Below are 27682 nucleotides of genomic sequence, written 5' to 3' on the forward strand. Positions count from 1 at the left end.
CAATGGCCTCAATATAATACACAGAAATATTAAGAAAAAAAAATATATCAAAAAGCGACAAATGGGAGAAATTAATTAGAAAAAACTGCGGAAATCGGGAAAAGACACGCATAAATAAATAAATAAATAATCGTGACCTCACTGTTCATTCCGAGGTAGAGTAACTTGAAGGATAATTAAAGAATTCGCTGAACTCGCCGACCCAAGCGCCGTCGTTTTGCGAGCTCCGTGTCGTTTTCAGGTCGTTTGGACAGTGACACGGTGACGCCCCGGTCGGCCTACCGTTTCGAGGCAATCACAAATGAGTTGGTTAAAAGAGAAAGGTTTAACTTCAAATTAATTTTTTAAACATCAAAAATTTCAAATTGGTGTATCTGTGATAAATTTATCTTACTGTCAAATTGCTGTGTTTGATGGTACGTGACAGTCGACGGATATACCAATTTTAGAGTTTGACCCTCCGTTTGTTGCAGACGCGCTTATGATTTTTCATGATATTAATTTAATTTAACGGAAACTAATAGAGAGTAAATTTGTTACAAATATATTAGTTTGTGACAAATTTATCACGGATGTATTAGTTTGGAATTTTTCGTGGTATTAATCCAAAATGAAAAAAAAATGGGTTGGTCTTATTTACGTGGATTTTCATTTTTAAGACCTTAATTTTACTCGTACTAATCCGACTAGATAAAATGAATTTTCTTCTAGATGATTTCTTCCCGATAACGACTACTTTAACAAAATTAAATTGCCGTAACAAGCGCGCCGGTAGCTACTTTGGCAAATGGGCCCGTGCAAGCACACGTGACGATCACGGCGTCGGTTGGCCTCACCTCGCTTTAGCCGGTGGCGGCCGCCACCACCGACGCGTCGGTGCGGGGTCTTGATCGAATCGGGCCCGTCTGCAATTTGCTTTGAATTTAAGGTCCTCAAAAGCGAAGAATTTTATCAATCGGATGGAGCCCCATCTGCCGTCATCACATCGAATGTGGAAAATTCGACCCCAATAGTTTATCAAAAGTTCCCCTCGACAATAATGCCCGAAATCAAAATGAATTTAAGTCGATCGACGTACTAAAGAATTGTCCCCAACTTCCACTTTCACCAAAGTCTGTTTGGACATTGACACGAGACCAGATTAAAGCCTAAGCGGAGAGAAGGACCGACCAACCATCATCACCGAACGGCCTAAGTTGCACCAAGTGCAGGCCAAGCAGTACATGCTTGTACGTCTTCCTGTCGTGCCTAATCACACCAGCAATGTTGGGAGATGCACTTCAACTCTAAGCAATTCACGTGTTTTGAGTGAGATGAATGTTACTTCAGGGAGAAACAAGGGACAGAGAAGGAGACCGAACAGGAGGTGAGGGGGGCAAAAGAGGGTATGGTATCAGCCAGAGAGTGCTGGCTAAAGAAGCTTTGAAGGAACAGATCCTTACAATCTATTCATTTGGGGATGCGATAGAGCAGTGCACTTTACAGAAATTGGTTTTCAGCAAGCTAAGTGTAGAAGAATTAGCATATGCCATATGGAAAGCATACACCGGCGCAAGCGGGTTTCATACTTATAACCATGGTAACTTATATCAGGGACACTGAATTATAGCTACGCGAGAAGAGAAAAAATTGTACATGGCGGTAGTTTCTGCCGTATCTTATCTGTGTAGGGGCGTGAAGTCAGTAAGCTCACTTCCCTGGTAGATTACAAGGAAAACAAAAGATAAATGAAAAGTACATAACGCCGAGGGTATACAGAGCATGTTACAATTTATAGGTATCTCACTCTTCACCGGGGTTCTCAATCATCTGAAGAAGAGTTGAGATAGGATATCACAAGATCAGCTGCTTTGCAGCCCGACGCAATTGATTTGCCAACAGACAGCCCATCCTTGTGGTTACCTGGAAATTTCATGATTAACAATGCCCATCACAACAAAAGGGTACATTCTCGTACCACCACTCAGGCTGGTAACTTGGTTAGGATAAGAAAAATCTATCTTCAACAATTTTATGTGATCAGTGGTCAAATAAGAACAGGACTTGGAGGATGAATGATCGATATTGGGCTATTAGCATGATGTGAATCTCATACCCTTCATAAGATGAAACTCTCCCCCACAGAACTGACCTCTCCCCTGGTCTCAGTGAGACCAGCCCCTTAACAAGAAAGAAACTCTCCCCCAAAGACAGGACCTCTTCGATGTAGATGTTTTCACATCTTAACAATCTAGCTTACCTCTGTTCTGTTTAATAATTTAGCATGTTATTATATGCGGGCATTTCTCTGGAACTATCAAAATCTTATAGACACACGGTAAACAATGTTAACCCAACAAAATCTAACTCAGATTGTTGTTTGACAGTTGTCAATCACATGAAATATGACTGTAATTATAGTTTTGATTATTCAACTCTACAAATTAGGGTCCTATTTTTCTTATATTAAAAAGAAGAAAGTCCAATTCTAGTAGGAAGTTTATACTGAACATCAGAAAAATTACCTGCATAGAAGAATCCAGGAAGTTCTTCTTCTAACTTTGTGATTGCTTGCAGAACTGAGTCATAGTTCTGCCCATACAAGGGGAACGCTTTACTCCAGTAACAGTGGCTGAAATTGAGTACGCAAGTTAGTAAGAGGCATTTACATAAATAAACCTACAGTTATTTAAGAGAGAAAAGGTTAAAGAGTTTTTAATCATTCGCTTACTTCACAAATGTGGGCTCTCCCTCAGCTCCCAGCAACCGCCTTAGATCAGAAGTAACTATCTGCTTTAACTCATCTCTAGAAACATCAAAAGACGGGAAACCATAAGTTTTGCAATGCAATAGAACACTCAGAAATAAACAAGAGCTCAGACATGAAGCCAAAAGAAAATTGGAAGAACATGACTGCAAGCGTCTCATCAGCTCCTACTTGGACGCTTTTGCAAGTTCTCTGTTTCGACTTCCCCCGATAAAGGTTGTGTATAGGTACAGGTCATTAGGTGCACGGTCTGGAAACATCATGGAGGAAAAGAGTGTTCCTGCCAAAAGAAAGCTATACAATTATCCCTGGTATAAAGGAGACTGGCCTGCATTATCCAGATGTCTTGCCACAAACAAGCATTACCAAGAGTCCTCAACCCATTTTTCTGCTCCTCTGAAGGAACAAGAACTCCAAATCCCTCAAGTGGTCTCTTCACGTTCTCCTTTCTGAAGGTAGTAATCATGACTGACAGTGGTGCGTAAGTTATCTGCATCACGCAATGCATGTCAAATAAAGAGCATCTGCTATAACATTGATGAGGGAACGTGGTGAGGTAAGATGACTGCCTCTTTTTCCAAGGCACTGAGGGTAACAGCACAAAAATGTTTCACTCGTAAAATTAAATTGTGATCTAGGTAAAAACATAGATTCCAACAACTGAAAATAAGCCAAAAGGGAATCTATATGAGATCCATACCAAAAGAAAATCACTCGAGTAGATAGATAGAACAAGTCACTATTACAAGAATACAGCATTCCCAAAAAGGGAATCAATGATGCACGAGAACATTCATTCCTTAAGTCACAAACACAAGGTCTTGATCCCAATTAGTTCCTCGATAACGTTCACAAAACTTTTGCTGCAGATGTTTGAGGACCAAAAAATCAGCAAAATCGAGTCAATAGTTTTACTTAAAAAAAATTTGCCCTTTGTCCAACACCTTCGGGAAGTAAAGGCCTTACTTACTGCTCATTACAACTTTGGCGAGTGTACACAACTACGCTGCCTAAATTTTCTACCAAGCTGTGAAGTGGAAACCAGTGAACGTCTAGCTTTGACAATAAAACCGAAAGCGAGCATTTGCTCTCTCTATGGAAATTGTAAGTGCAGGTAAAAAAGTAGAAGATTCGCTCAACAAAAGAAACTGCAGCTACTACGATTACATACCTCAGGAATGAAGTTAAGCGGAAAGAGGTTTCCCCTTTTTGTAATCTTCAATTCCTTAACATTGCATAATGGAGCCTAAAACATAATTGACGAGTAATTGATAAGATAACAACAGTGTTACCAAGCATAAAGAATAAAGAAGTGAGAGTGGGAAAGATAAGAAAAAGTCATTGGGTTGATGGCATATAATACATCGGATGCTCTTGCACAGCAAATATAAGTATGCACATGTCACCATGGTTGTAAGCATAATGCAGTCCTCCTGGTAAACCCATAGAATTCCTGTCTGATAATTAATAGCATTGTAGTTCTTCACCTGCAGCTAAAGCTATGCAGGAAGCCAGCAACTCTCTTTTTTAAGTTTGGACAAGTATGCCAGCACAGATCTGACAAGAATTTTGAAGATCCACCCGTTGGTCTACTATATGTTCATGCAAGAGGCAACAGACATTTGCTGAAGATCTAGATCGCTACAAATAAAAGCACTCAAATTATACAGCAATGTCATATCTCAGTTAGAACAAAGATGACAAACCGTCATGATCACAGCATCAAATGTCGAGTCTTGTAAATGCTTGTTATGGTCAGAAGAGTAAGAAACGGACCAATCCCCTGATGCAGGTGCCCCATCATGACTGCACGACAACGACAAAACCTTTGATTTCAATTTAAGGTCATCCTGGCTAAGCTTCTGGCACAACACGTAGGCAAGTGTCTGCACAATGGAGAGAGACGCACTGACTGAGTTCAATGCATAAAGATTGGGTGCTACAACTTCTCTGAGCACAGAAAAGGAATACGACACTCCCTACAGTGGCTCACCATAAGTGCTAAGCAGTCTTTCCCCAAAGAGTAGACAAATTGCATACATCTACAGGTAAATCAATGTAGGTAGATTGATGCTTGCATAATAAGAAAAGCTAAGACATTGGACAGACCTGCATTCCACCCTGAAAAGAAAATGAACCCCTTGGACGCTTCTTTTTGTCAGGAGAGCTCTTTAGTTCTCCTCCTTTCTCTCTTGTGGCTGATAGCTTCGATTTAATTGCCCCAGCAATAATCGAACCAAACCTGACAAGAATCAATATAACCACTTATACCTACACAAATTGCTGCATTTGTACAGTTGTGGATAATCAGATTAGATAATTGCTCAACAAGACAAAAGCTCATTTATACAGTAGTTAAAATATCAGTGTACTATACCAAACTACTCAAAAGCCATATCAAACAAGTCATTACATGTAGCTAGCATGCTACTGTCAATAATTAGAAAGGTTTGAGGCTCCCACTACAACTGTTGACCAGCAAATTCTGCAAACTATAATGAGAATGGAAACTATTGTGTGTTGCCACCAGCTTACGAGTGTAAAGATCACAGAACATGTACCTTTCCTCTAAATTCCATACCTCTGGAAAAGAATGGGGCATCTATTCAAAACAGCAAAAAAGCAATCAGAATTTCACGAAACATGCAGAAGAGAAGGCAACAATTAATTGGACGACAGGTTAGACCATGTGAGATCCCAAGTAACATATAATCAACACCTCATGGAAAGCAGACCTGAATTTCCATTCCATTTAATCATTAACAAATACTAGCGTAGACTAAACAGAACAGCTACTTTTAGATATTAAGATCTTGGAATTTCTTCACCAAATTCTTCATTCCATTACATTTTAATATATGCCTGATGTCTCTATGAAGCAACATCTAAAATGATTTTCTTATAACACGGTATTTTAACCTTCGGCTCAACTAAAATCTACGGATGCACGCAAACCGTCACGTCTACTTACTAGGTGCTGGAGCCCCACGTTTACTCAGAATAAGAAAATAACATCTAGAATATTGCTATGACTTACAGCTGTAACATTTGCAGGTCAGTTCGCAGACTCAGGAAAATTACTTACAGAAAGAGATTCAGGATCACCACCACTTGTACCAGCAACAAATGGGTCGATGAGGTAATCAACAACCTTCCAATCATAAATGCCACAAAGTCAATACAAGAAACTGACAATCTTGAAGCTACCGTTTTGTAATCTCTGAGAGTCATGTTAAAATAGGAATCAAAGATAAAATATGAATAAATTCTACCTCTCTACCAAAATGACGCTCGAAAAACTCGCCTACACTGCATGCATGAACAGAAGGAGAAAATAGAATGCTAAGATCAATTGTTCACGGATAAAAAACGGAGAAAGGCCAGGAAAAATCCAAAGATGCTGATAAAAAAAAAGAAAAAGAAAAGGCAAGCCTAAGCCACCTTTCTTGCCCATCACCAGACGTTAGTGAATTAGTTCTTTTCTTCCACAGAAGGGGCTCCATTATAATCTTAAACTGCAGTCATCAGAAATAATTCATTAAGAGATTACAGAAAATGTGTATCGAGCATCACATCTTCAAGCAAATTAAGGTTAGAAATGAGAGCCAGTATACTTTTTTTTTAAGACGATAATTGGGCCAATATTGGTAATCAACAGCTGAAGCATCTACATAACTAACTTAACTGTCCACAAACCCACAAGTAACTAGAAAGTACGCATTTCATAGCCTAAGCAGAAATTATAAAATTGATAACTGTACTTTCTTGAAAATCCACATCACCATTCACTTAGATGACTTTTCAGATATATCATACATAGAGAGAAGTGCAGAGTTTCTGCGTGACAGCAAGATAATCAGTCTTAGAGAAGAACAGAAGTCCAATTGATATATGCGCCCAACACAAAAAGGAGCGCATCTGTTTACCTTATTAATGAACAAAAAAGGCAAGGAGCTCATTTGTTGAAGCATTACATTTACTAAAAGTGGCAAAAGCCTTATTATAGGAGACAAACCTTTGACTGAGTAGAAAGTATGTTGCTTTTGATCAGCGCAATAGGATTAGTTGGAATCTGATGCAAAAAAGTGAAGTGCAGGTCATGCTCATGATACATGTTTGACATGCACAATTGCAACGAAAAAAGGAACTGAAACGGACATAGTCCCTTGCCTTGGTATATAGGTACTAATATTGAAAAAAATCCAGTCCAACGACAAGGACTCACCAGCACAGGCATTCCATTTCTGACTATGTATCTTTTGTTCTGTGAAAGTGGCTGTACCGGTATTTGATCGATTAGTTAAATAATCCAGGAAAAAGAAATATTACAACCAAATAATAAACAGAAGGCCATAGAGCAATATCAGACGAGAAGCTGCAACCAGCTACCCTACATTGGCAGTTTAGCAACCCAAAGGCACAAAATTAAATAATGTATAGCTTGATGGATGAAACAAACTCTTACATATTGCTGCTTTTCTCGAATTCCAAGTTCATCAAGCAGATTTCTGACCTCCACTTCACTCTCAGTCTGCAAAAAACAAAAACTGATAGTTTTAACCAATGAGAGCATCAGGGCTTTGTTACCATAGGCTTATGATGCATTACTCAAAAGATGCATGTTCATTGAGTTATTCAGTAAGTTGAATGGTGAGGCCACAAGTTTTTGTGCTAGTGATATTACCATGGTATTTGCACCTTCATCCCAAATTAGACCGCCTTGTAACACACTCCTCAGCTTCCCCCCAATTTTCCCTTCAGCTTCGTATACAGTAACATTCACACCATTTGACTTCAACTTGTATGCTGCAGCAAGTCCGCTGAGACAGCATCGGAGTGGAGTATTGAAATGGTAAAAAATAGTACGGGCATGTCAAGATACACCATCTATCACATTGCAAATGTTGAAAACAACAACATCCACCACCCCTCCCCACCCCCCCCCCCCCCCCAAAAAAAAAAAAAATTCAATTCCATCTCCACAATGAGAAAGTAGCCGAGTAAAACTGGCAATTGAGTGCTGAGTAGTCCCCACTTGCAATCCTACCGCGAGGTCTCATGTTTCACAACAATTAAGCTAAAATGGTATTGACACATTCTTACTATTCATTTCTGAATAAGAATCTATAGAATGAGAACAAAAGAGAATTTCGGAAGCAACGAACAACAATTGACAGACTCCTCGGAAGATTAAGAACTGCAAAAAGTGGAGATGAATCGCGCACCTAACGCCAGCACCGACGACTGCAACTCTCTTCGCAGGACCTACAAACAACAAAACTACTCGGTCAAAGAAGTTGACCCTGAGAAAATCAGGACAGACGCACGCCTCGAACACTAATGCACTTCGTGCAACCCCTCAAATTCTTCCGCACTTCGGCGCGAGATGCCGAAAAATGAAATGGGTCATCTACACTACAGCTCGCAATCGATCAGGTTGAATTTTTTTCCCATTCTTCAGTCAATTCCCTGTCAAATTGCTGACACCGCATCGAGCTTATTGCTTGTGATGAAGAAAGAGCGTGGAGAACTTTACTTGAAATGTCTCCTCCTGCAGCCGAACTCATCTTTGCATTTCTTGGCTCTCTGCCGCTCCACACTGCTCTGGCTTTCCGATGGAGATGGGGAGACAGATGACGATGATGATCGTGCAGGCTAGAGTTCATGGGCAGGACCAGGACGAAGCGCGAGTCTTCTGGGGATGATAGATTCGGCCCATGAATAGTCCTAGTCTTCCACGAACAGATCGTCATCGATCCTATCATGGGCCAAATCTTCGAGCCTATCGAGTTCTCAACTCTTTGTTCATTACAGCCTTTCTTGAATCTCTTGATGCAGTGAATTTCGCTGATCTTGTGGAATTCATTGTTTGACTTTTGCTTGGAATTTGATAGCAAGAATTGGCATATAAAGTCGTGTGTATCATCTTTTCATAATTCTTGGGAATAAAAATCATATCACCTATCCCCATATTTTTTGGGAAAAGCAACGCTAGAAATCAAGAACTCTCGCCGTTGACAAGGTCGTGCAAACAAGCCCTTTTGATAAAGATTTTTCCTTTGACGTTTTTTTTCCTTATAAACATTTTGGAAATTCTTATGATCTTTGGATTCGGGTCTTGTCGAAAGTACTTAGATTAAAAAATTTTGAATGCACTAAACTGATATGGAATAAAATCATTTTAGGATAAGATGAACGTTGAAAAGACCAATATGGAATAAAATCCTTTTAGGATAAGATGATGAATCGTAAACAAAAACACCTTACGAGTGCACTTCTCCAGAGTTCTAAATCTTACTCCTGAAATGCTTCCAATAAGACTTGAACACAAGTCAAAATGTACGAAAATTGGTATCTACACATGTGTTTGTTTCGGAGAAAATTTCATAATTAAGGCTCCGTTCGTTTGGCGAAAAATATTCTCCTTTTGAAAAATATTTTCCCGGAAGTCATTTTCCTGGAAAATATTTTCCCGGAACATAATTTTTCGGTGTTCGGCGATCAATATGAAAAAGTTTCGGAAAATATTTTTCACGGCGGCGGCGGTGGCCGTGCCGCCGCGCGACCGCGGCCAGCGGCGGCGGGCGGCGGCGCGGCGACAGCGGCCGCAGCGCCCCGGCAGCGGCGACGGCGGCGACGGGCGCGGCGCAGCGGGCGGCAACGGCAGCGACAGCGGCACGAGCGGCCGCTGGCCAGCACCGACGCGCCCGGTGACCGGCGGGCGGGCGGCCAACGTGGTGACCGCGATCAACTTCCTCTCCCACGGAAAATATTTTGCCTCCCATGGGCAATTTTGCCTTCAATTTGGGGAAAATGATTTCCTCTTTGTGAAAAGAGGAAATCATTTTCCTCAAAACAATGAAGGATTTGGGGGTGGGGAAGGAAAATGTTTTCTTACGGAAAACATTTTCCGCCCCCGAACACCGGAAAACCCGGAAAATATTTTCCGGAAAAATATTTTTCCGCAAACGAACACAGCCTAAGAGGAAAACGCTTTTCGAAAAATCATTTTCTTGAGATATGTTTTCCTCGTTTAAGGTCAGTGAATTTATTTTCCTAATTTTAAGCATGCATTCTTTTATTATCGTAAATGATTTCTGTTGACCGATCATTTTCAGCAAATTAAACACCTGAAAGTTTAGACTACTAATTCTTGAAAAATGTTTTCACTCTAACAACATACCCTAAATCACTTTTTCAAGAAAAAAACAAATAAATGGAAGTACTAGAAAAGGAGGCCTTCTTAAGCCAAAAATTAGAAGAAAGTACAAAAAGAAAAAAAAACAATTTGGCTTAACTATTTCCCACACACACGAAACACAACAACATTTGTTTCAATTCTGTCTTCTTCTGCTTATATATATATATATATATATATATATATATATATATATATATATATATATATCTCGGAATCATGCCGAAGCTCCGAATCCGCCACAGCTGCTGATATTATCCCCAACCCGTAAGGACCTCTCCTTCCCCTCTTCACTTCGACCTCGGACAAGCCGAAGCCGAAGACGGAGACGGAGACGGAGACGGAGAACGCTTCATCCTCAGTGTCTCTTTTTTCTCCGTGTTTTGTTCTTCTCTCTCTCCAATGCGCATTGTCTGAAGCAAGCGACCGCGGGACTTCAAGGGCCGCCGTTAGAAGATGAGAGCTCTCTGCGCAGTCCGCTTCTCTCAGCTCTCGCTCCTTTCGAGACCGCTGTTCCCCTCCAGGTACAGCAACCCTCTTGAAATCTCTTCTTTCCCCCGTGAAAAGTTCGGATTCTTCGGGCGCGTGCTGTTGAATTTTTCCGTCACCCCCCCTCGGGTATTAGCTTGCATCTACCCGTTGGATCGAGAGCGACTTGAAAAAAAAAAAGAAACCCACGTCGAGTTCTGCGGAAAAAAAATGTTTTTGTCTAACGTAAAGAACCAATCGCGTGATGGGTGTTTGTGAGAATCTGAAATGGAGAAGCTATAATGCTCAGGCTCAGTCAAATACAGTGATGAGAGGCTATCTTTTTCCTTTTCCCTGTTTCGCGAGTTGAATGTGTTTATTGTGTCAATGACATTTCAGGAGAAACCGTCTAGTAACATGGTAATCTGAAGAAAGATTTACACAGAATTACACTGGGTTTAAAAGAAGAATTCAAGTAGATGAATGACTTCGAAAATTGACGAGTTGATTGTGCGAGAATGGTGGCGATGATTACCTGCCGAGCGAAATTGTGTGTTTTGATGTTCTCCGGAGTTAAGGGGACTGGATATTGCTTTCATCAACTTCTGACAACCTTTTGCTCATTGTGAACTCCGATAGCTGAAAACTGTCACTCAGTTTAAGTTTCTTTCGAAGTAGCAAAAGCAAATCAGTTTCTTCCGTGGACATGAATCCATAACAAGAACTTCCGTGAGATTATGAAATCTAGATAAGTTTCAGCAATGATAGATATCTACCAGTCTATTTCCCTCCCCCCACTTGATTGTGGAGTCTTGTCAATTGAATTTCTGTTCGCTCTTGTGACATCATGCTATGGAAACGATGCGAAGAGTTTGTTTCAAAAATTCTGAGGGTTGTGCTATCAAGCTGTACCTTGCCATCTGCCTTTCAATTAAAGAAAATATCATAGTCGAGGTGTCAGAAATCAGTTGTATCAGCACAATGATATCCTCTATTAAATATGTCTTGAATTTTATGTACTCGGTCCGGTTCATTACCCGATCCGATATATTTTTTGTGCGACCCAAAAGTGGAGAAAAAATTGAGATTTAGTTCGTGACGCGGAGGGTTGGGTCGATAGGCCCAACCCGAAGCAAGCAAATAAATTTCTATGGCGGACCGCCCGAGCTGGAGCAAGCAAACAAATGTCTCAAGGGGTTCGGGGGCTATGCCCCCGAGGAAAATTTTTTTGGGAGCCCTATTTATACCGCGGTTAGGTTTTCTCATTGATGTAAAGAGAATTTTGTTTTCAGAGAGATTTGTGAGCCGTGAGGTTTTGTTAAGTCGTTGTTTCGACTTCTGAAAACTGTACTCTCTTTGATTATGGTGGAATCTTGTCTTGCCTCGCCCGTGGACGTAGATCACCTTGTGATCGAACCACGTAAATCCTTGTGTTCTGTATTTGTTTTTTCTGCGTTTGTCTTCAACATCCTCGTTCTCTATCTATTGCCCCTCATTTGTTATAGATGAAGTGTTGAATATTGATGTTGGTCCTTTTATCAGGTTGCAGCTTTCTTTTCCAGTAAAACTCTTTTCCTGCCAAGCTAAGTATGGTAAGTGATCGTTAATTCGTTACCGTGTCCCAAAGTGTAACTTATATCCAATTTCTCAATTGGGGATGGCAGAATCTTGCAGATATATCATCGCGATCCATACTATATATGAACTAACTTTTGAGCTTTCAACATCGCAGCTGCTGATTCTGGGTTAGATGGTTCTGTCAGTTTGAGAGTGGTGTCTCCAACTCTATTGGCAGCAGAAAAAGAAGAAGCCAAGGCCGTCTTAACCTTGTTCTTGAAAAAGCAAGGTTTAAGCAACGCGGTAGCTGTGAGAACTATCAACAAGTCCGATCTTTTCATCGAGCATCTTGTATCAAGGCTTCATTCTGTTCACAAGTCTCGGTATCTAGTAGGTTCGACTGCAACTTGTTAATACTTCCATGATTTGAATTAAGATGGAATGACTTTATGTTAATCTAATTGTAACTTGACATAGCAGGCCGGGAGCTCACAACTCTTGAAATAAGGGATGCGTTAATTCCTTACCTCGAGTCCCTTCTCGAGGAGCATGGAAACATTCTGGTAGATGTGGTGGAGAATTTTCCTGATCCACCTCTTAAAGAGAAGGTAACTGTGCCTAGTCCTCCACCTCTTCCATCTCCTTCGAGCTTGGACAATAAAAAGCTAAAAGCTGTCTCCAGAGTGAGTGAGGCTGATCCTACTGGGAGGCTCCCTCCTCATATTGTCTACCTATTAGAACTCGGTATGACTCTTGAGCAGATCAAGGGAATTACGCGCAGATTCCCTGCTTTTGCTTACTACAGCTTGGAGGGGAAAATCAAGCCGGTGGTTGAGTTCCTTCTTGATCTTGGGGTACCAAAGAACGAAATTCCAATTATCCTCAATAAAAGGCCCCAGTTGTGTGGAATTAGTCTCTCGGAGAATCTAATACCCACAATGACATTCCTGGAGAAATTGGGCGTGGATAAGAAACGATGGGCTAAAGTTATATACCGCTTTCCTGCATTCCTCACTTACAGCAGGCAGAAGGTTAAGGCAACGGTTGATTTCCTTTACGAGATGGGTCTCTCAGAGGAGAGCATAGGGAAGATTCTAACTCACTGCCCAAATATTATAAGTTACAGTGTGGAGGACAACCTACGACCGACAGCTGAATACTTTCTCTCGATGGGGGTTGATGTGGCTGTTCTTTTTCACCGTTCACCTCAGACTTTTGGCCTCAGTATCGAGGCTCACTTGAAACCCATTACGGAATTTTTCTTGGAGAGAGGATACAGTAAGGAAGATGTTAAGACTATGATATCCAGGTACGGAGCTTTGTACACTTTCAGCTTGGCAGAGAACTTGACACCAAAATGGGACTTCTTCTTGACCATGGACTATCCACAAGCAGAGCTGATCAAGTTCCCTCAGTATTTCGGATATAGTTTGGAAGAGAGGATTAAACCGAGGTATGCTCGTATGGAGGAGTGCGGAGTTCAGTTGCTGCTGAACCAGGTGTTGTCATTGTCTGCTCAAGATTTCGAAAAGGCTTTGACAAAGAAAATGAGAAAAGTGCTTCCTGACGAGGCTGAAGCCTGAGTTTGTTGCATGTAGCAGTAATGAGTATGATGAACTGAGCGTGGCTTGAATGTTGAGATATTTATATAGGTTGTGGAGTTGCTCAGGACTCCTATTTTCCGGCAAGCAAATCAGCTGGTGAAACAACTAGCAGGAATTGTTCGTGCAGGTCATTCAATCTTCGATAATAATAGATGCATGCAAGAATCAGGCGCTACTGTGGTGTGTTTATGTATCTTAACTGAGCTTAAAGTTTGACTGTGTGGGAAGGTCTTTCTCACCCAAGTTGAGGCTGCATTCAGATTTGCATAGAAGTGGGACATCGACGATGAATAATCACAGATCTCTCGTGTTCAAGGATTGACTGTGGTTGATTTAGGTTCAGATTTTGCCAATTGCTCCTATTCAACACGTCCAATATCCTCATTCATTGAAACGCTGTGAATATGAACTGTTTCTTCTTTGTCGTAGTATATCAAACAATGTTCTGAACGAGTGATCTTCTTCAATGTCGAATAATGATGCTTTCATCTGCAGTCTCCAATGCTGGAGGATTCTCCTCTCTTTGCCTTTTGCAGGATTATTACCAAGCCATCATCCATTCAACCAGACGGCTCCAAAGATTTACCTTAAATGAATTGGGTCAGGACGAAAGTAAGGTTTCACCATCCGATTTTGTGACTCGGATTCTCAGGAGATGTGTTTGAACTCTATGTATGGTTTTGCTTCATTTTTGTGTATGTTTGGCTCCCAGCACGCTAGAGTTGATACTTGCAGAGTTCAGCTATCCAAGGGTGTCTGTTCTATTACAAGGGCAATTCTGAGGTTAGGTCGAATTCGCTTATTTTATCTGAAATTGAGCTTTATACACTAAACAGGATCGAGTAAGTTCCAGTTCTGAGGTTAGCTCCATGTTGAGGTTAGCTCCAATTCTGAGGTTAGCTCCATTTTGCTCTGTTTTGTGTCTAGTCTTGTTTATTCGCTTTTCTTGCTTCAAGAGCGATCAAAATTGTTCGATGTAAGTTCGTGTTGCTTTTAGCAAAACTGTTGTTATAAGGGCAACGAGTATATTCGAACTTATAAAGTTTTCATAATTGATTGCTTAATAAGTGTCGGGAGCACTCACGTTTGCCCCGTAAAGTATTTCGATGCTACCGAGTATGCAAAAGTCTCTCATGTAGATGGCCGTGGTATTGTCATGTCTAGTTTCACTCCGTCCTGAACGTGCTCAGAGTGCCAAAAGTAATGACTTCAAAAGAAACTCTTGCCTTACACGCAGATTTATCGACTAAAATAATCAGGCAGTTGATCAGATAAGACTTACATGCGTGGTCCACATGATCGATGATAATGATGAATCATATTCATGTGGATCTGATTGGGTCCAAGCCAAGTAAATGTATGCACGTGGCGGATGAAGTTATTTAAAAAGATAATCTTCCCAAAAAGAAAAGATGCCCTTCCAAAGACTGTCCACCCCTCACTTCAAATTCCCCCAACTAATTGCAATTTAAGTCTTCCAGACTAGTTGCGTTTTAAGGGCATTCGTGAACGTACCGATGTCTACTCGATACACGGAAATGAACTGATGTATTTATTGTCATCGCTCAATTATTGCCCCAAAAATGACTAATTTCGATAGTTTTGGTTTCCATTAGTGGTGAGGTGATACTAAATGAAGCTAGGGATGTCAAAAGAACTGGACCAATCCAAACTGAAATTTTCGGGTCTTTTCAGGTCGGATTCCTTCCTATTTGGGTAATAAGTTTAAAAAAATGGGTAAGTAAACAGTTCGAATCATACATTGTCTTTCTCCTAAAAAAGGCCCTCCAAAAAAGTCTCCTTTAACGTTGTATTTTGCACTTCGACTTGAATCGAACGGTGTTTTCAGTTTGGGTACTATACGTTTGATTTAGGAGCACACATATACCAAACATGTTCACGTCGGTTTATGTATCATGGAATCCCAAACCGTTGACATCCTTAAATGAAGCCCACCTCTCCAACCTGCTCGAATTAAGAATCCAATCGCGACCTGACCTAATGAAAGGATCTTGTCTTGGTGAAATTACTTATAAACCTCATTTTTCACTAAGTTTAAGAGAAACTAATGATCTTACTCTTTCAAACAACCTCATCGATTAACTACATGAAACTCTAATAAATGTAACTTGGATGGTTGATTTTTAGGGATTTCACAAAGGATACACCAGAGTGCAGCATTATTTCGCATGGGATCTACTATCTTGGATTTATCTTGATTGCGATAAAATCAGGTATTTTGGCACTTATATTCAACGCTTCTTATTATGTTCGCATTGATTGATTAATTTCTCACGAAATATAAAAACACATTAAAGTGGGTACATCGTAAAAATCACATTAGCTATTTCGATAAGATACTAGATGATCAGCTCATCTGATCATTTCGCCTGTCATTGAACAATTTATTTTGGTTGTCTAATAATGATATAAGGTATATTCATACACACATTACATTACAGGATATATGACCTCTACATTGCTACTACACTCGATGTACGCTAACATAGGCTTTTTTTAAATTCTTTCAAGCTGTGTCAATATTTCACTGGTATTAAGAAGCATTCTTCTAAAATCACAGAAACGAAAAACGAAAAAAACAAACAGACAACATTACTAAAAAAAATGCACATCTACTCATTTAATAGAAATTAAATTATGTGCCTTCATAACTTGCTCTTACTAGAAAGTTTACGGACTAAAAGGATCAATTATACATTCTCGAATTTTATATTTCTTTAGAATTTTGCATAAATATCATTACAGCGCAAATAACTCTGGGCAAAAATGAACAATCAAAATTATTATACATACCGCTAGTCAAAATTAGTAAAAATTAAGTTCCGGGATCGCAAAGAAGTTCGCGAAATTCTCTGGGCGGGTGACACGTGTAGCTCACAGTTCAAAAATGAAAGGGGTAGAGATAAAGATGGAAAAAGAAAAAGAAAAGAGAAATTTTTTAACTGTTTTTTGTCCTTTTCACTGCCCCACCGACAGCTGCCATATCACAGTCGGTTAAATGTCAATTTCGCCCTTAATCCAATTAATGTAATTACGCCCTTAACCTTCATCAGCTTTTCGCTAATATCTATCTTTTCCGAGTGTATTTTTGGCAAAATCTCATTTACAAATTGACCCCCCATGTTTTGTGCCGCTGCCCAATCCCTTCCCGGTTTAATTTTCAGATCAGTCCCCGGAAAAAAAAAGGGTTTACATATCACTTCTTCAATTAAAAAATTGTTTCAATTGCTTATTTCGCATTGATTATTGGTCTCCATGTAGCCTCAACAAAAAACATTTAAAAAGGAGTGTGCATATTTTGATTTGTTGAGTGTGAATAACGAGAGGACTTAATTTCACATCGTACAAGTTAGCGGACTCGGTTTTTCCAATTTAAAAGACTCGATCGTGCAATGGGCATAAATTTCAAGGGGAGAAGCGATATTATCCTTTTTCTGTAAACACCCGTCTATTGATTCATTGCTTCCATATATTTATCTCATTCGCGTACAAGTTTAGAGAAAAGATTTTTCCATCAATCTCCACTAGTTATAGTTAGTATTGTCACAAGAATGTTAATCTGGGTCTATTTTCTTTGCACTTAAGCAAAAGCGGAAGGTACATTTTTTTGCTTTTCCATCTAAATCTAAAACGCGATCCAAATTTCAGAAAATAAAAAAAAAAAACACAACATTTGAATATGCGTGTCAATATTACGATAAATCCGGAAAACCAATCGAAATTATTTTATGTAACTTTATTCACTTTTTTATTGCAACCTACACACGTATTTCGCCACTAAGATCATGCTGAATACTATTGGCAATCGAAAAACATTGCAAAATTAAAAAGAAAGGTCATTATTGCTAGATATATACACACTCCAACTGTACATCACCAAGACATTACCCAAAGTAAGTTGCTTACCAAAATTATAAGTCAGAAATTATCAATAAATCATAAATCACTTGCCTGTTTTTTTGGGGGGGCCAAATGAATACGACTCAACTCGTTCTCGTGCTTTCCAGCACAGCAGTCAGGATCAACCTGCCCAATTTTACCCAAAAAAAAAGAAGAAAATCATTCATTAATCAGCATTAAGCCCTTCTAATGTCACAATACACAATAATGTCCACACAAAAAAAAAAAAAAAATTCAGAGCTTCCAGTCTTCCTCTGCACTCTTCTCCTCTGACGAAGTCGACCGTTTCTTCCTCCTACAAAAGAGCCCTCCTCCCTCGCGAGACATCTCTGCGGCAGAAGCGAACGCCTCGCAGGTAACCTCCATTCGCGAGCAAGGCACCGGAAGAAGAAGGAGAAGAACAAGTGGAGGAGGAGGAGGAGGAGGAGGTGGTGGTTCGTCATGTTCCATTCGCTGAGCCTCTCGAGAAAGGGACCTCTGGGCTCCGTATGGGTGGCTGCTTACTACCACAAACGCCTCAAGAAAGCTCAGGTCGCCGAGACCGACATTCCCATCTCCATCGGTTCGTATCTTTATCTGGGTCTTGCGGGAAATGGAAGTTTCAATGGCCTTTGTGACGTAAAGGAGAGAACTTTTTGAAGCGCCGTGGCTGTTGGTTTTCTTTTTGTTCTTTGGGCGGTTAAGGAAATTGCGAGAGGAATACTGTCGGTGAGGGTGCTCCTACGAGTGTTTAATTTGCTGGGCTTGTACGTGAATGGCGACATCAACGTCGTCCCTTTCGGTGATAAACGTCAATGGCTCACTAGTTTTTCACACTGTTGCTTTTGCAAATCGTCAGTTTTCCGCTATGTGCTTTCGCTCAGTCATTCAGCGAGTCTTCCTTCCATGGTCTGCTTTGAATGGCATGCCGTATCAGACTATCAGTTATCGGTGCTTATACTTCTGATTTGGATTAATGGTGATGTATTGGTATCTTTTGTTGTAGATGGAAAAGGCAAGAGTGTAGAGTAAAATACATGTGCTAGATACAATTTTCTTATGGTGGTGAGAGTCAGCTAAATTAAATGGAGTCTGATTTGTAGCGTCATGACCTGAAGAGTGCGGCTTTGTCTTTGTCTACTTACGGTTTATAGCTGAATTTGTTTGTCTTTCATTTATTTGTTCATTCTGCTCTTCTTCTTTTGCAGATAAGATTTTGCAGGATGAATTAAATGTTGTCACGTATAGAGTGTTAGGCTACTTTCTCCTCGGGGTTGTGAGAATATACTCGAAGAAGGTGGAGTATTTGTTTAACGACTGTCATAAGGTGCTTATCAAAGTGAAGGAATTTGTGGTAAGTGAGAATGGAAAACATGGCTCATGTGCTGATATACTGGGTGCTCCTCGTAGCTCGATCAGTCTCCCAAAGAGATTCGAACTCGATGCTTTTGATCTGGAGATTGTTGACGATGTTAGTAGGTATGCAAGTTTGTTGTATTGACTTCTTGCAATCAAGTCTTTCTCTTATCTGATAACTCATTGCATAATACTTTTTATTGTACTTGACAGGGGTAATCTGATGCTGCCGGAAGAGATCACCCTTCCAGGTTACCTGATTATTCTAGACGATCTGTTATTCATTTAGCCTATTCTCACTCATATATGTTCTTGTGTTGCAGATGATATGTGGAGAAATAAGGAAATAGCCCAGTCCTCTCTAAGGAAGGTACAAGCGGTACAGCTGATGCCATGAACTCTGTGGATTTATAAGCCGGTTCCTTTTGGCGGATACCAGTAGCTTCTATATATATCTATCGAAAAACAGTAGTTTCTATAGACGCAGTGACGCAGCTACTTTGGTGTCATTAAATGATACTTGGGCTGTATATCCATCAAACCATTTTGTTCAGTTAAACCAGATTTGTTGCATTCAATTTGACTGGCTACTTTGGAATTGGGGTTTGCTGAGTTGGTGCTAATCGCCTATTCAATGCTGCAGCGTCATTGGGAAGAAGGAACCGCTCATTTCGACAGTTCCTCCTCTGACTATACTGCAGTGAAAGAGTATGCTCAAAATCCCATTCTACTTGAAAGATTTTCTCAATATTGTCTAAGCATGTTAAAATTATCATCTTTATTGTGTTTCAGTGATCTTCCATCTCATTCTCATGTGATGGACACTGATCACGGAACGGGTGCATCAGATTATCAGAATTACACCAGCATGGAGAGGCTTCGAGATGATAGATTTCAAGAAGGATGTTCATATTCTCTCACTTTTCTCGGCGTTGGAGGAAGTTCTTTAGACCCTGACTGGTGGTTTGGTGAAGATAATCACGCTGATGAGCAGCAGATGAGTCCTAAGGAGGTATCACCAGCCAGTGGTGAGAAGCTTCAGGATGAGATAGATCTTCAGAAACCAGACAAGAATTCTTTGACAGATGGGACTGGCATGGAACCTTCAGCCCTACTTGACACATTTTTGGAGGAGCATTTTTCCCATCCACAGACACTGAAGCTACCTGAACTGCTGTTAACTGAAACCAGAGAGCATGAGGTTCTCAAAACACCAGAAAAGCAAGATGTTCAAGGTGCAATTGGTTCATATTACTGTTTGCATTAACATAGTCGCTTGTAAAAACAGTCCGTATGACAAGGTATCTTACCCTATCAACTATGGTTATTAGCAAGGATTGAGAGTGAAAATTATGAGTCTAATGTTACCTATTGGTAAATTTCTATGTTTCCTTTGTCTACCAGCTGGCCCTGTTGATTGATTAAGGAAGGCTCTTGCTACTGTCCTGAGATTACATAATTAAAACCTTGCCTCAACCAACTAACATTTTTTTTTCTCTTTTTATTTCCATCCATAGGTGCTCCTACATCTGATTTCATGCTTATTCCGACACCTACCCCCAAGGAGCGTCCGCGGACAAAGAGGAAAAGGAAGGGCCTATATGATGATCTAATTGTGCTGCCTAATGCGTAAGTGACGATCTGTTCATGTTTGATGAGTAGCGAAAACGAGCACCTGATACTAGGTTAGGACTGCCTTGAAGCTATTATCTGTATACCTGTATGATAAAACAGCCGCTTTGATAATGTTCTTAAATTACGTGGTGGCAATGCGTGAAAGGCAGTCATTTTTTTTAAAAAAGATTCAGTCACATTGTTTTACATGGAAATCAAGATGTTAATTTGCCGAGTAGCTTCCTGTGCAAGAGAAGTGTTCGGCTGCTGTAGAAGTGTAAAAGTTGATGTCCTTATGACATCGCATGAGTAATTATCTACACCAAAGAAATCAAGTTGAACGACAAACACTATTTGCTTAGTCCAAAAAAGGTGGGAATACCATACAAGTTGAGTACATTGGGACAAAAAATTATTGATACATCAAGAACAGGGTGCAACGTAGTATAACATCCAACACCCAATGACTCTCCCCAAACAGCCTTTTCTGATCTACTTTTTCCTGTTTTATATTTAGCCTTCAAATTGTCAATTTGCCGTCTCTTCAAGAACCATTTCCAGCATCCTATCTTTCTCAAATGTTTGGCATTTGCATTAGTCAGCTCAGTTTACAGTGGGAATGCTTCCTAGAATGAAACAAATGAAATCGAAATTGATGCATCACCAATAATCATTATTAGGTGGATGGAACCTGAGAAGTGGTTAGTAATTCGAAATTTTCTTGCAACACTTAATGTTCTCTACTTTTACAGGGCCATCAAGAAAAGCATTCGTGACGCAAGTGACTTGGTGTGCAAACGAAGGAAGGCTCCTCATAATGACTATGCTGTGTGGAAAGCCACTAGATTGTCCAATGCGACCATTAGGTTCTTTGAGCCCCTCCTTCCTTGTGAGTATGATACTACGTATGTCCTCTTGCTTCTGACTTGTCTGTGAGACTAATCGGCCAAAAATCAGCAGGTACTTCGGCAGACCTCAGAAATCTCTTTCTTAGGAAAGATATTGACTACTTGGTACCTCAGGAAGCTGCTGGAGTTTGTGAAAAGGGCGACAGACCAGAGACTTTGGGACCTCAGGAAGCTGCAGGAGTTTGTGAAAAGGGCAATTTACTAGAAGTTTGTACCGATGATAACGCAGTTGAGTTGGGAATAGCCCCAGAAACACCAGTCCAACGCTCATCATCAAGGAGACCCTTTGAAAGCCCAAATGTTAGTACCCCAGATGGAACGAAGCCCGAAAAATCCAATGAAATTGCAAGTTTGGGTCAAGACGTGCCCATGGTTGAGGATCAAGATCTTGGTTTTAGTCTAATGAATGAGGTAAGTCAATATTCAACTTTACCACAAGGAAGCAGACTTTGCTTTTTTTTTTTTGGTCAAAAAGCTGACTTTGCTTTAAGATATAGAATAATTCAGTTTTCTTGCTTTTTGGGCAATTGGTGCTTATAGAACAATTTGACTATGATGTATATGATGGTCTTTGCCAATGGGAGACATGGAACTTATTTGTGCCCCCATATGAAATCCCCAAATCAACAAGTAGCCTTTCATTGCTAGGATGGACTTGTCGGAGTATTATTTGCTACATTAATGCATATCTACATGTATTGAGCAATACTGAAGCAGCCAATGCCGTTATTTGTTTTTGCCAGGAGTTGAGCTCATCTGCAGGACATAACCACGATGAATGTGAGAGTTAATATCGGGACCTTTCTTGGTTTCTCTCTGTTGAATAATGTAGTGTTGTTTGCATTGTATTCTTATGTGGCTCATATCTTGATTGTCAGGTGGATGGACGGGGAGAACAAGGCAAGATCATTTAACTTGGTTGAATCTGTTTATGTAGATGTCAACTTGTAATTCAATTGAATTTGTGACTATTTAAGGCTTCGTGATGATTTAAAATCACAGTTTTTTTGTCACAGAATTGTGGCAAGACACTTGCAAAGGATATCCAATAAACAAAGTAAAAGCGGGGAGGAAGATGTGCTTCTCTTGTTGCAAGTTTCACAGGGGAAAACAAAAAAGGAAAGTGCAAGGCTCTTCTATGAAATACTGGTATGCATAGCTCTTGATTTTCATGTGTCCGGGCTTTTGAGCATTTACAGCATTTACGTTTCTTTTTTATGTACATCGATCTTATGAAGATATTGTGTTGAGTGAAGGGCGCCAATATGATCAATAATTCATCGGGGGTTGCCCTTTCCCCCTCCTTCATCACTGATGTTATATGGTGACAATCAGAAAAGACTGAAACTTAACTTTATTCTCTTTAGACTCTGTCCTCGAAGCATAAATTATATGGGTATGGCAACGAGTATGGCTGAATCTTCGTCCGAAATTCACGATTGTAAACATTTCCACAGGTGCTGAAAAGCAAGGGATACATCGAAGTAGAGCAAGAGAAGGCTTATGGCGACATTCTCCTGGGGAGGCTTCCCAAATGGGAACAAGCTTTTGGAGCTGATGGCCCATGAGTAAGATTAGATTGGACAGGATCGGATTAATGCACATAAAGTTTTGAGCTTTCTTCGCAGTGTACAGTCGGATCGCAGGTTAGGTTCAGGAGTTCAGGTCCCTTGTAGTGAATCTGTACATAAAAGTTAGAGACCTCATTTCATGTAGATGACATTTCTGAGTTGGTTTAGCCGGAGTCAGAAGTTCTAAGAAGCACATTGCCGAGGCTGTCGTCGTGTCGCGCCTCACGTTGCACTGGACATTCTGTTCTTACTTTGATTATTCAATCAAGAGCCATTGATGTATCATTTGCATTGTTACAGGACTTGGCAGGGACTAATGAATGAAGGAGACCTCGTCTCATGAAAGTTTTTTGCCATTCTTTTTAGTCCGTCATCACCACCATGGATTGTCTTGTGTTGCTGATCAACTGTCATTCTCAAAGTCTTCATAAATAAATTTTTCTGCCCAAATCATGATAATGTAAAGAAACAAAGTTTGCATACTAAAATAATCTTTTTCCCTCCCATCATTATCGCAAAAAGTTAGACCAATTAGCAAAGGCTATGCAACTTTTTTAAACGCTTAAATCAGCAACTTTTGATCATGGTTGTAAATTCCACTTTTCAAACGTCCATTCGACCAAAAAAAAAAAGAACGTCCTAAAAAATACACGACTTTTTACCATTGTTGCAGATTTGCACATCAGCAATTCTACCCTTTCAGTTGCAACTCATTCCTAGCAAAACTAATTTCAAAGGGCTAAAGAAGACTAGATATGGAAGGCATCGAAGGTTTGGGGCTATTACGAATCAGTGTCGGTCCCGGTGCGAGTCAAAGTTACCCTCTATGGAGGACAACGATAAAATTAGGACCGGCAATTCGTGTTCATGTATCATATTCGAGTCACGTAATCTTGTCAAATCATGTCATCGAAAAACACTATGTTTTTGGTAATTATGCTATATCGAACTTAATGCATGTCCAATTTTCGTCCGTCCATTCATACGTAACATGCGAAAGAGGCGATGATAACGGACCAAAATATTAACAAATGCTGAACTAACAACCATCGAAAAAAGGCCGTATATTTCTTATACAATTAAAAGTTCGCATTAAATTTCCAATGATGGTAAAATGTTTGAGTATTTTTCGAGTCGTTTCAAAGTTCTTGTTAATCTCGCAATAATGCTTAAAAGCTGCGTAATTCTTTCATGAATTAGCCGAAAAAGTCGTCTTGTGGAAAACGAACTCAAGCGAAAAATTTCGTAATTTTTCTGGAGAAAGCATTTTCCGGGAAACGTACACTTTGAAGCCCAAGAGAAAAACCTAGCCCCGGTAACCCCTCTCCCTCTCCGTCTCTCTCTATCTCTCTCTTCGCTGAGTCGACTGGTTCCGGCGTGACGCCGCGCCATTTGAAGCGGACTCGAAGCGGCGGCGCTTCACGCATCCCGCTGCAACACTGCGCCGAACCGAGCCTCGTTTCGCCGGAACCCTAACCTCCCTTCGCCGTGCTCGGAAGCCTTTCCTCTTTTGCGGCCGTACAGCTTCGGAGGCATGGCAACTCAAGCCGCCGCCGCCGCCGCCGCTACTTTCAATGGCAACATGAAGGTGAGCTGAGGTTCTAGCTTACTTCATAATTTCTGGACTCGTGGGGATGTGTTGCCCATAGGGTATGGAGTTAAATGTATCTATTCAGCTCATGCTTCAGTCTGAGATCGATTAGAAGAAGCACCCCCCAAGTGTTTGTGATATTGACTCAGAGAGAGAGAGAGATAGTTTTGTGATTTGGTCGCGCATTGGTCCTGTTTTGGAGCTCGTTATGCCGTTCGCTTGTTTGCTGTGACATTTCGTTCTCTTCGAATTCTAGCGTCCTCCTCAAGTTCACAGATTCTGATCGTGGGTGCTTGGTGCGTATTGTACGTGTATTTGAGCGGGCCATGCGATGGTTCGGTGATTTGATTAGATTGGGAGCACATTTTGGCAGCGTGTGGTTTTCGAATTTGAGTGTACGTTGATTGCGTGGAGACAGGGGGATATTAGCATCATCAGTCAGAAAGAAACTTCGCGTGCCTCGTTGTTCTCGACATGATAGCTGGATCGACAAATTGACATTTTTTCCATGTTCCTGCAGAAAGCACTTGCTGGCTTGAGACGTATCAATCTGGATGGACTGCGGTGGAGAGTGTTTGATGCAAAAGGCCAGGTTGGAGGTTCTCTGTTGTACTGTCTTTCTGTGATATTGTACAGCCTCAGATTTTGCATGAGCTTGTGTCTGTTCATGTGGCGGAGATTTGTGTATGCTAATTGTCCTGCACAATAGGACTGTTGTACGGGGAAAACTTTTGTGCTGAATATTCCATTTTGATTGCACTAGCTTTAATACCACTGTTAAGTTTGCATTTATATAACACCAAATTCCTTTCCAATAGGTTCTTGGGAGATTAGCTTCTCAAATAGCAACCGTGGTCCAAGGCAAGGATAAGCCCACATACGCTCCTAATCGGGATGATGGGGATATGTGCATTGTGCTTAATGCAAAGGATATTTGTGTCACAGGGAGAAAGATGACAGATAAAGTTTATTACTGGCATACTGGGCAAGTCTCTCTCTCTCTCTCTCTCTCTCTCTCTCTGCACGAAGGTAACTGTGTTTTTGAGAGCATGTGCAGTATGCTCGTATGTACATGCACATGGGTGGCACACTCATTTACACAAGTGCAACTGTATGTGTCAGTACCATACAATGCTTAAGTTGATTCACTGAAGTCTCTGTGATGAGGTCTGCAAACGCCTCTTCTTTTAACGTTGAAAGCTTGCCGTTAAGGCACTTCTTACATAATTGTCTTTGTTTGGTCATTTCGAGAATAATTTTTATAACTACTTACAACAACAGATTCATATGCAATTTTGCTATCTATAACCCACATTTCTGCTGCTTTGACTCAATCTTTTTCTCTTACATTTATGCATGAACTGCCTTGAGTCTTGAGATGCGCTTCCTTAATCTTCTCTTCTCATGTTTATGATTCTGTCTGTTCTAATTATACCTGGCATTCAGGTATGTGGGCCACCTCAAGGAAAGGACCTTAAAGGACCAAATGGCGAAGGACCCCACAGAAGTCATTAGGAAAGCAGTTCTCCGCATGCTTCCAAGAAACAAATTGCGTGATGTAAGCGAAGGGCCAATTTTCTTCTGATGAGTTTCCTCTGTCTTTAAATGTGACCTTCTTTTTCTTTACTTGTGTCTTTAATTGTTCTAATACGAAGATATTCAGGCCCAATAAGTATTTTCCTCTAAAACCGCATCTGAAAAACAGTTTGTAAAGATTTCAAATCTCTGATGCCTATCGGAATTCGGGAATTACTTCATACAAAGACTGAAAGAGAGTACAACTGGCTTATTGCATCTATCATGCTGTAAAATACGAGGACCACTTCTAGCACTGTTGACTGCAGTGGTTCATGACCATATGTATAAAATATTTACTTTAGATTTGTTTTGTCGCTTTTGTGTGGAGGCACTGATGAAATTTCCTTGTGGAAATATTAAAATTGCTTTAAGATGAAAGTATGACAAAAGAGGCAGGCTCTGTATAATTGTTACTGTTTGTAAAGATATTTCTTTCCATCTCGCACGAAGCATCAGTATTCTAACTAGTCAAAGAACAATAGCTGAAAAAAAAACAACAATGGAGCCTATGACACATTTTGTAATCAGCATTCGTGAGTATTCCTATTATGTGGTTAATTCAGAATTCTGGTGAGAGGAAGCTAAGCTATTACGTTGGAGGTATCTGGTTTTTACCTTGCTGGTTGGCAATCCAGTTCGTTCAACTTTCTGTTCTTAAAATGACAGTTCAATTAAATCACGCAGCTTTTCTCTGGTTGCATTTCCAATTATTATCCTAGCTTATGTTTGAATCTAATTAAAGGCCGTTCCTTGTTCTGGATGCAGGATAGAGACAGAAAACTCAGAATATTTGCTGGTGGTGAACACCCTTTTGCTGACCGGCCTCTTGAGCCTTATGTGATGCCTCCTAGGCAAGTACGGGAAATGCGACCTCGTGCAAGACGTGCCATGATTCGAGCTCAGAAAAAGGCTGAGCAGCAACAGCAGGAAAGCGCCGACACAAAGAAGGGTAAAAAGAGAGAAAAGACCCCAGAAGTCAGTGAATGAAGAGAACATGTCTAAGAGCAGTTACATTTGATTGCCTATGCGTACATGTTTGGATGCGCAATCCATGCGACATCTCCTTTGCAACCTCTTTTTGTCCAATGTGGGATTCTGGAGCTTGTCTATACTCTTCTCTGGGCAGATCGATTGGATTGCTGTGAAAATTTTGCGGGGATGGGTTCTATTTTATGCAACAAGGGAATAATTGACTGTAATTTAGATGCTTGCTGAGAGCTTCAGTGGTTTGCAAATGTGTTAATTTCCCGAGTCACTCTTTTTGCGAAACTGGTTGTGGAACCAGGTTCTGCCTTTGATCTTAATCTTGTTTTCCGTCTCCAGTTCACCGAACTGTCTCCATAGGGATGGTTGCGTACAAAACATGCGCACCCGTATATCCATCTTGAGACTCTATAGTGACTAGCATCTCTAAGCAGTGTCATGTTCGACAGTAGCAACTGAATGTATGAAATTATAGGGGATCAAGCCTTTTGCAGCACAATGTCTTTGAACTTATTAGCTTCACTCTGAATGGCTCGTCAAGGTTAATAAGTTTCTTAGCTATACAACCAGGCAGGTGCCGAATGCTTTTGCTATGTGGATGGAGTTG

At 40.5% G+C, this 27682-nt stretch overlaps 4 protein-coding genes and 1 long non-coding RNA gene across 14 annotated transcripts; 4 read left to right on the plus strand and 1 right to left on the minus strand.

The window, feature by feature from the left end:
- Window positions 1-1533: 1533 nt before the first annotated feature.
- LOC115693963 (protoporphyrinogen oxidase, mitochondrial) lies at window positions 1534-8629 on the minus strand. Of its 2 annotated transcripts, XM_030621042.2 has the most exons (18): window positions 8283-8626; window positions 7972-8011; window positions 7431-7566; window positions 7212-7277; window positions 6972-7022; window positions 6762-6818; window positions 6188-6261; window positions 6019-6055; window positions 5832-5897; window positions 5308-5348; window positions 4856-4988; window positions 4453-4632; window positions 3918-3992; window positions 3113-3236; window positions 2918-3026; window positions 2711-2785; window positions 2505-2611; window positions 1534-1902 (listed from the first exon to the last, which is right to left on the minus strand). In XM_030621042.2, exons 1-18 carry the CDS (start codon window positions 8509-8511, stop codon window positions 1802-1804), a joined length of 1701 nt encoding a protein of 566 aa, XP_030476902.2. In that variant the 5' UTR covers window positions 8512-8626; the 3' UTR covers window positions 1534-1801. The 2 variants fall into 2 exon arrangements, with proteins under 2 accessions (XP_030476902.2, XP_056176589.1); XM_056320614.1 differs by lacking the exons at window positions 6762-6818; window positions 6972-7022 and having other exon boundaries at window positions 8283-8629.
- A 1531-nt stretch (window positions 8630-10160) lies between these two features.
- Window positions 10161-13927, plus strand: LOC115693964 (transcription termination factor MTERF5, chloroplastic). 2 transcript variants are annotated; one of them, XM_030621044.2, is made up of 4 exons: window positions 10161-10468; window positions 11955-12004; window positions 12145-12363; window positions 12450-13927. In XM_030621044.2, exons 1-4 carry the CDS (start codon window positions 10401-10403, stop codon window positions 13550-13552), a joined length of 1440 nt encoding a protein of 479 aa, XP_030476904.2. In that variant the 5' UTR covers window positions 10161-10400; the 3' UTR covers window positions 13553-13927. The 2 variants fall into 2 exon arrangements, with proteins under 2 accessions (XP_030476904.2, XP_056176491.1); XM_056320516.1 differs by lacking the exon at window positions 10161-10468 and adding an exon at window positions 10529-11398 and having other exon boundaries at window positions 11880-12004.
- A 51-nt stretch (window positions 13928-13978) lies between these two features.
- On the plus strand, window positions 13979-14671 carry LOC130140622 (uncharacterized). Its single transcript, XR_008818630.1, has 2 exons — window positions 13979-14433; window positions 14469-14671. It is a non-coding gene; the product is annotated as an uncharacterized LOC130140622 (long non-coding RNA).
- A 3045-nt stretch (window positions 14672-17716) lies between these two features.
- Window positions 17717-23087, plus strand: LOC115693962 (sister chromatid cohesion 1 protein 2). Of its 8 annotated transcripts, none has more exons than XM_056320713.1 (13): window positions 17717-18056; window positions 18682-18952; window positions 19043-19080; window positions 19153-19208; window positions 19473-19537; window positions 19622-20064; window positions 20347-20458; window positions 21196-21332; window positions 21401-21762; window positions 22095-22137; window positions 22230-22251; window positions 22368-22500; window positions 22809-23087. In XM_056320713.1, the coding sequence occupies exons 1-13, from the start codon at window positions 17936-17938 to the stop codon at window positions 22917-22919; spliced, it is 1914 nt and encodes a 637-aa protein (XP_056176688.1). In that variant the 5' UTR covers window positions 17717-17935; the 3' UTR covers window positions 22920-23087. The 8 variants fall into 8 exon arrangements, with proteins under 8 accessions (XP_056176688.1, XP_056176686.1, XP_056176687.1 ...); XM_056320711.1 differs by having other exon boundaries at window positions 22095-22131; window positions 22230-22284; XM_056320712.1 differs by having other exon boundaries at window positions 19153-19199; window positions 22230-22284.
- A 1157-nt stretch (window positions 23088-24244) lies between these two features.
- On the plus strand, window positions 24245-27395 carry LOC115693978 (uncharacterized). Its single transcript, XM_030621061.2, has 5 exons — window positions 24245-24510; window positions 25034-25105; window positions 25332-25498; window positions 25960-26071; window positions 26857-27395. Exons 1-5 carry the CDS (start codon window positions 24457-24459, stop codon window positions 27076-27078), a joined length of 627 nt encoding a protein of 208 aa, XP_030476921.1. The 5' UTR covers window positions 24245-24456; the 3' UTR covers window positions 27079-27395.
- The last annotated feature ends 287 nt before the right edge of the window (window positions 27396-27682 follow it).

The sequence above is a fragment of the Syzygium oleosum genome, unplaced genomic scaffold (assembly GCF_021117445.2).
Source record: "Syzygium oleosum isolate NSW1041296 unplaced genomic scaffold, Sole_v2.1 Sole_v2.20, whole genome shotgun sequence".
Classification (NCBI taxonomy): domain Eukaryota; kingdom Viridiplantae; phylum Streptophyta; class Magnoliopsida; order Myrtales; family Myrtaceae; genus Syzygium; species Syzygium oleosum.

Bases quoted from the DNA above. Each gene is read 5' to 3' on its own strand.
- LOC115693964 (XM_056320516.1), top strand. From the start codon at position 11,265: ATGGAAACGATGCGAAGAGTTTGTTTCAAAAATTCTGAGGGTTGTGCT. The intron at 11,399-11,879 runs ATCCTCTATTAA...TTTGTCTTCAAC, and splicing joins AGTTGTATCAGCACAATGAT to ATCCTCGTTCTCTATCTATT. The intron at 12,364-12,449 runs GTTCGACTGCAA...TTGACATAGCAG, and splicing joins CAAGTCTCGGTATCTAGTAG to GCCGGGAGCTCACAACTCTT.
- LOC115693963 (XM_030621042.2), bottom strand. From the start codon at position 8,511: ATGATAGGATCGATGACGATCTGTTCGTGGAAGACTAGGACTATTCAT. The intron at 6,056-6,187 runs GTGGCTTAGGCT...TCATGCATGCAG, and splicing joins TCTGGTGATGGGCAAGAAAG to TGTAGGCGAGTTTTTCGAGC. The intron at 4,633-4,855 runs GTCTGTCCAATG...TCCATTGTGCAG, and splicing joins CTTTTCAGGGTGGAATGCAG to ACACTTGCCTACGTGTTGTG.
- LOC115693978 (XM_030621061.2), top strand. From the start codon at position 24,457: ATGGCAACTCAAGCCGCCGCCGCCGCCGCCGCTACTTTCAATGGCAAC. The intron at 25,499-25,959 runs GCAAGTCTCTCT...CCTGGCATTCAG, and splicing joins GTTTATTACTGGCATACTGG to GTATGTGGGCCACCTCAAGG. The intron at 26,072-26,856 runs GTAAGCGAAGGG...TTCTGGATGCAG, and splicing joins CAAGAAACAAATTGCGTGAT to GATAGAGACAGAAAACTCAG.
- LOC115693962 (XM_056320711.1), top strand. From the start codon at position 17,936: ATGTTCCATTCGCTGAGCCTCTCGAGAAAGGGACCTCTGGGCTCCGTA. The intron at 19,209-19,472 runs GTACAGCTGATG...TCAATGCTGCAG, and splicing joins CTCTAAGGAAGGTACAAGCG to CGTCATTGGGAAGAAGGAAC. The intron at 22,132-22,229 runs GTGAGAGTTAAT...CTTGATTGTCAG, and splicing joins AGGACATAACCACGATGAAT to GTGGATGGACGGGGAGAACA.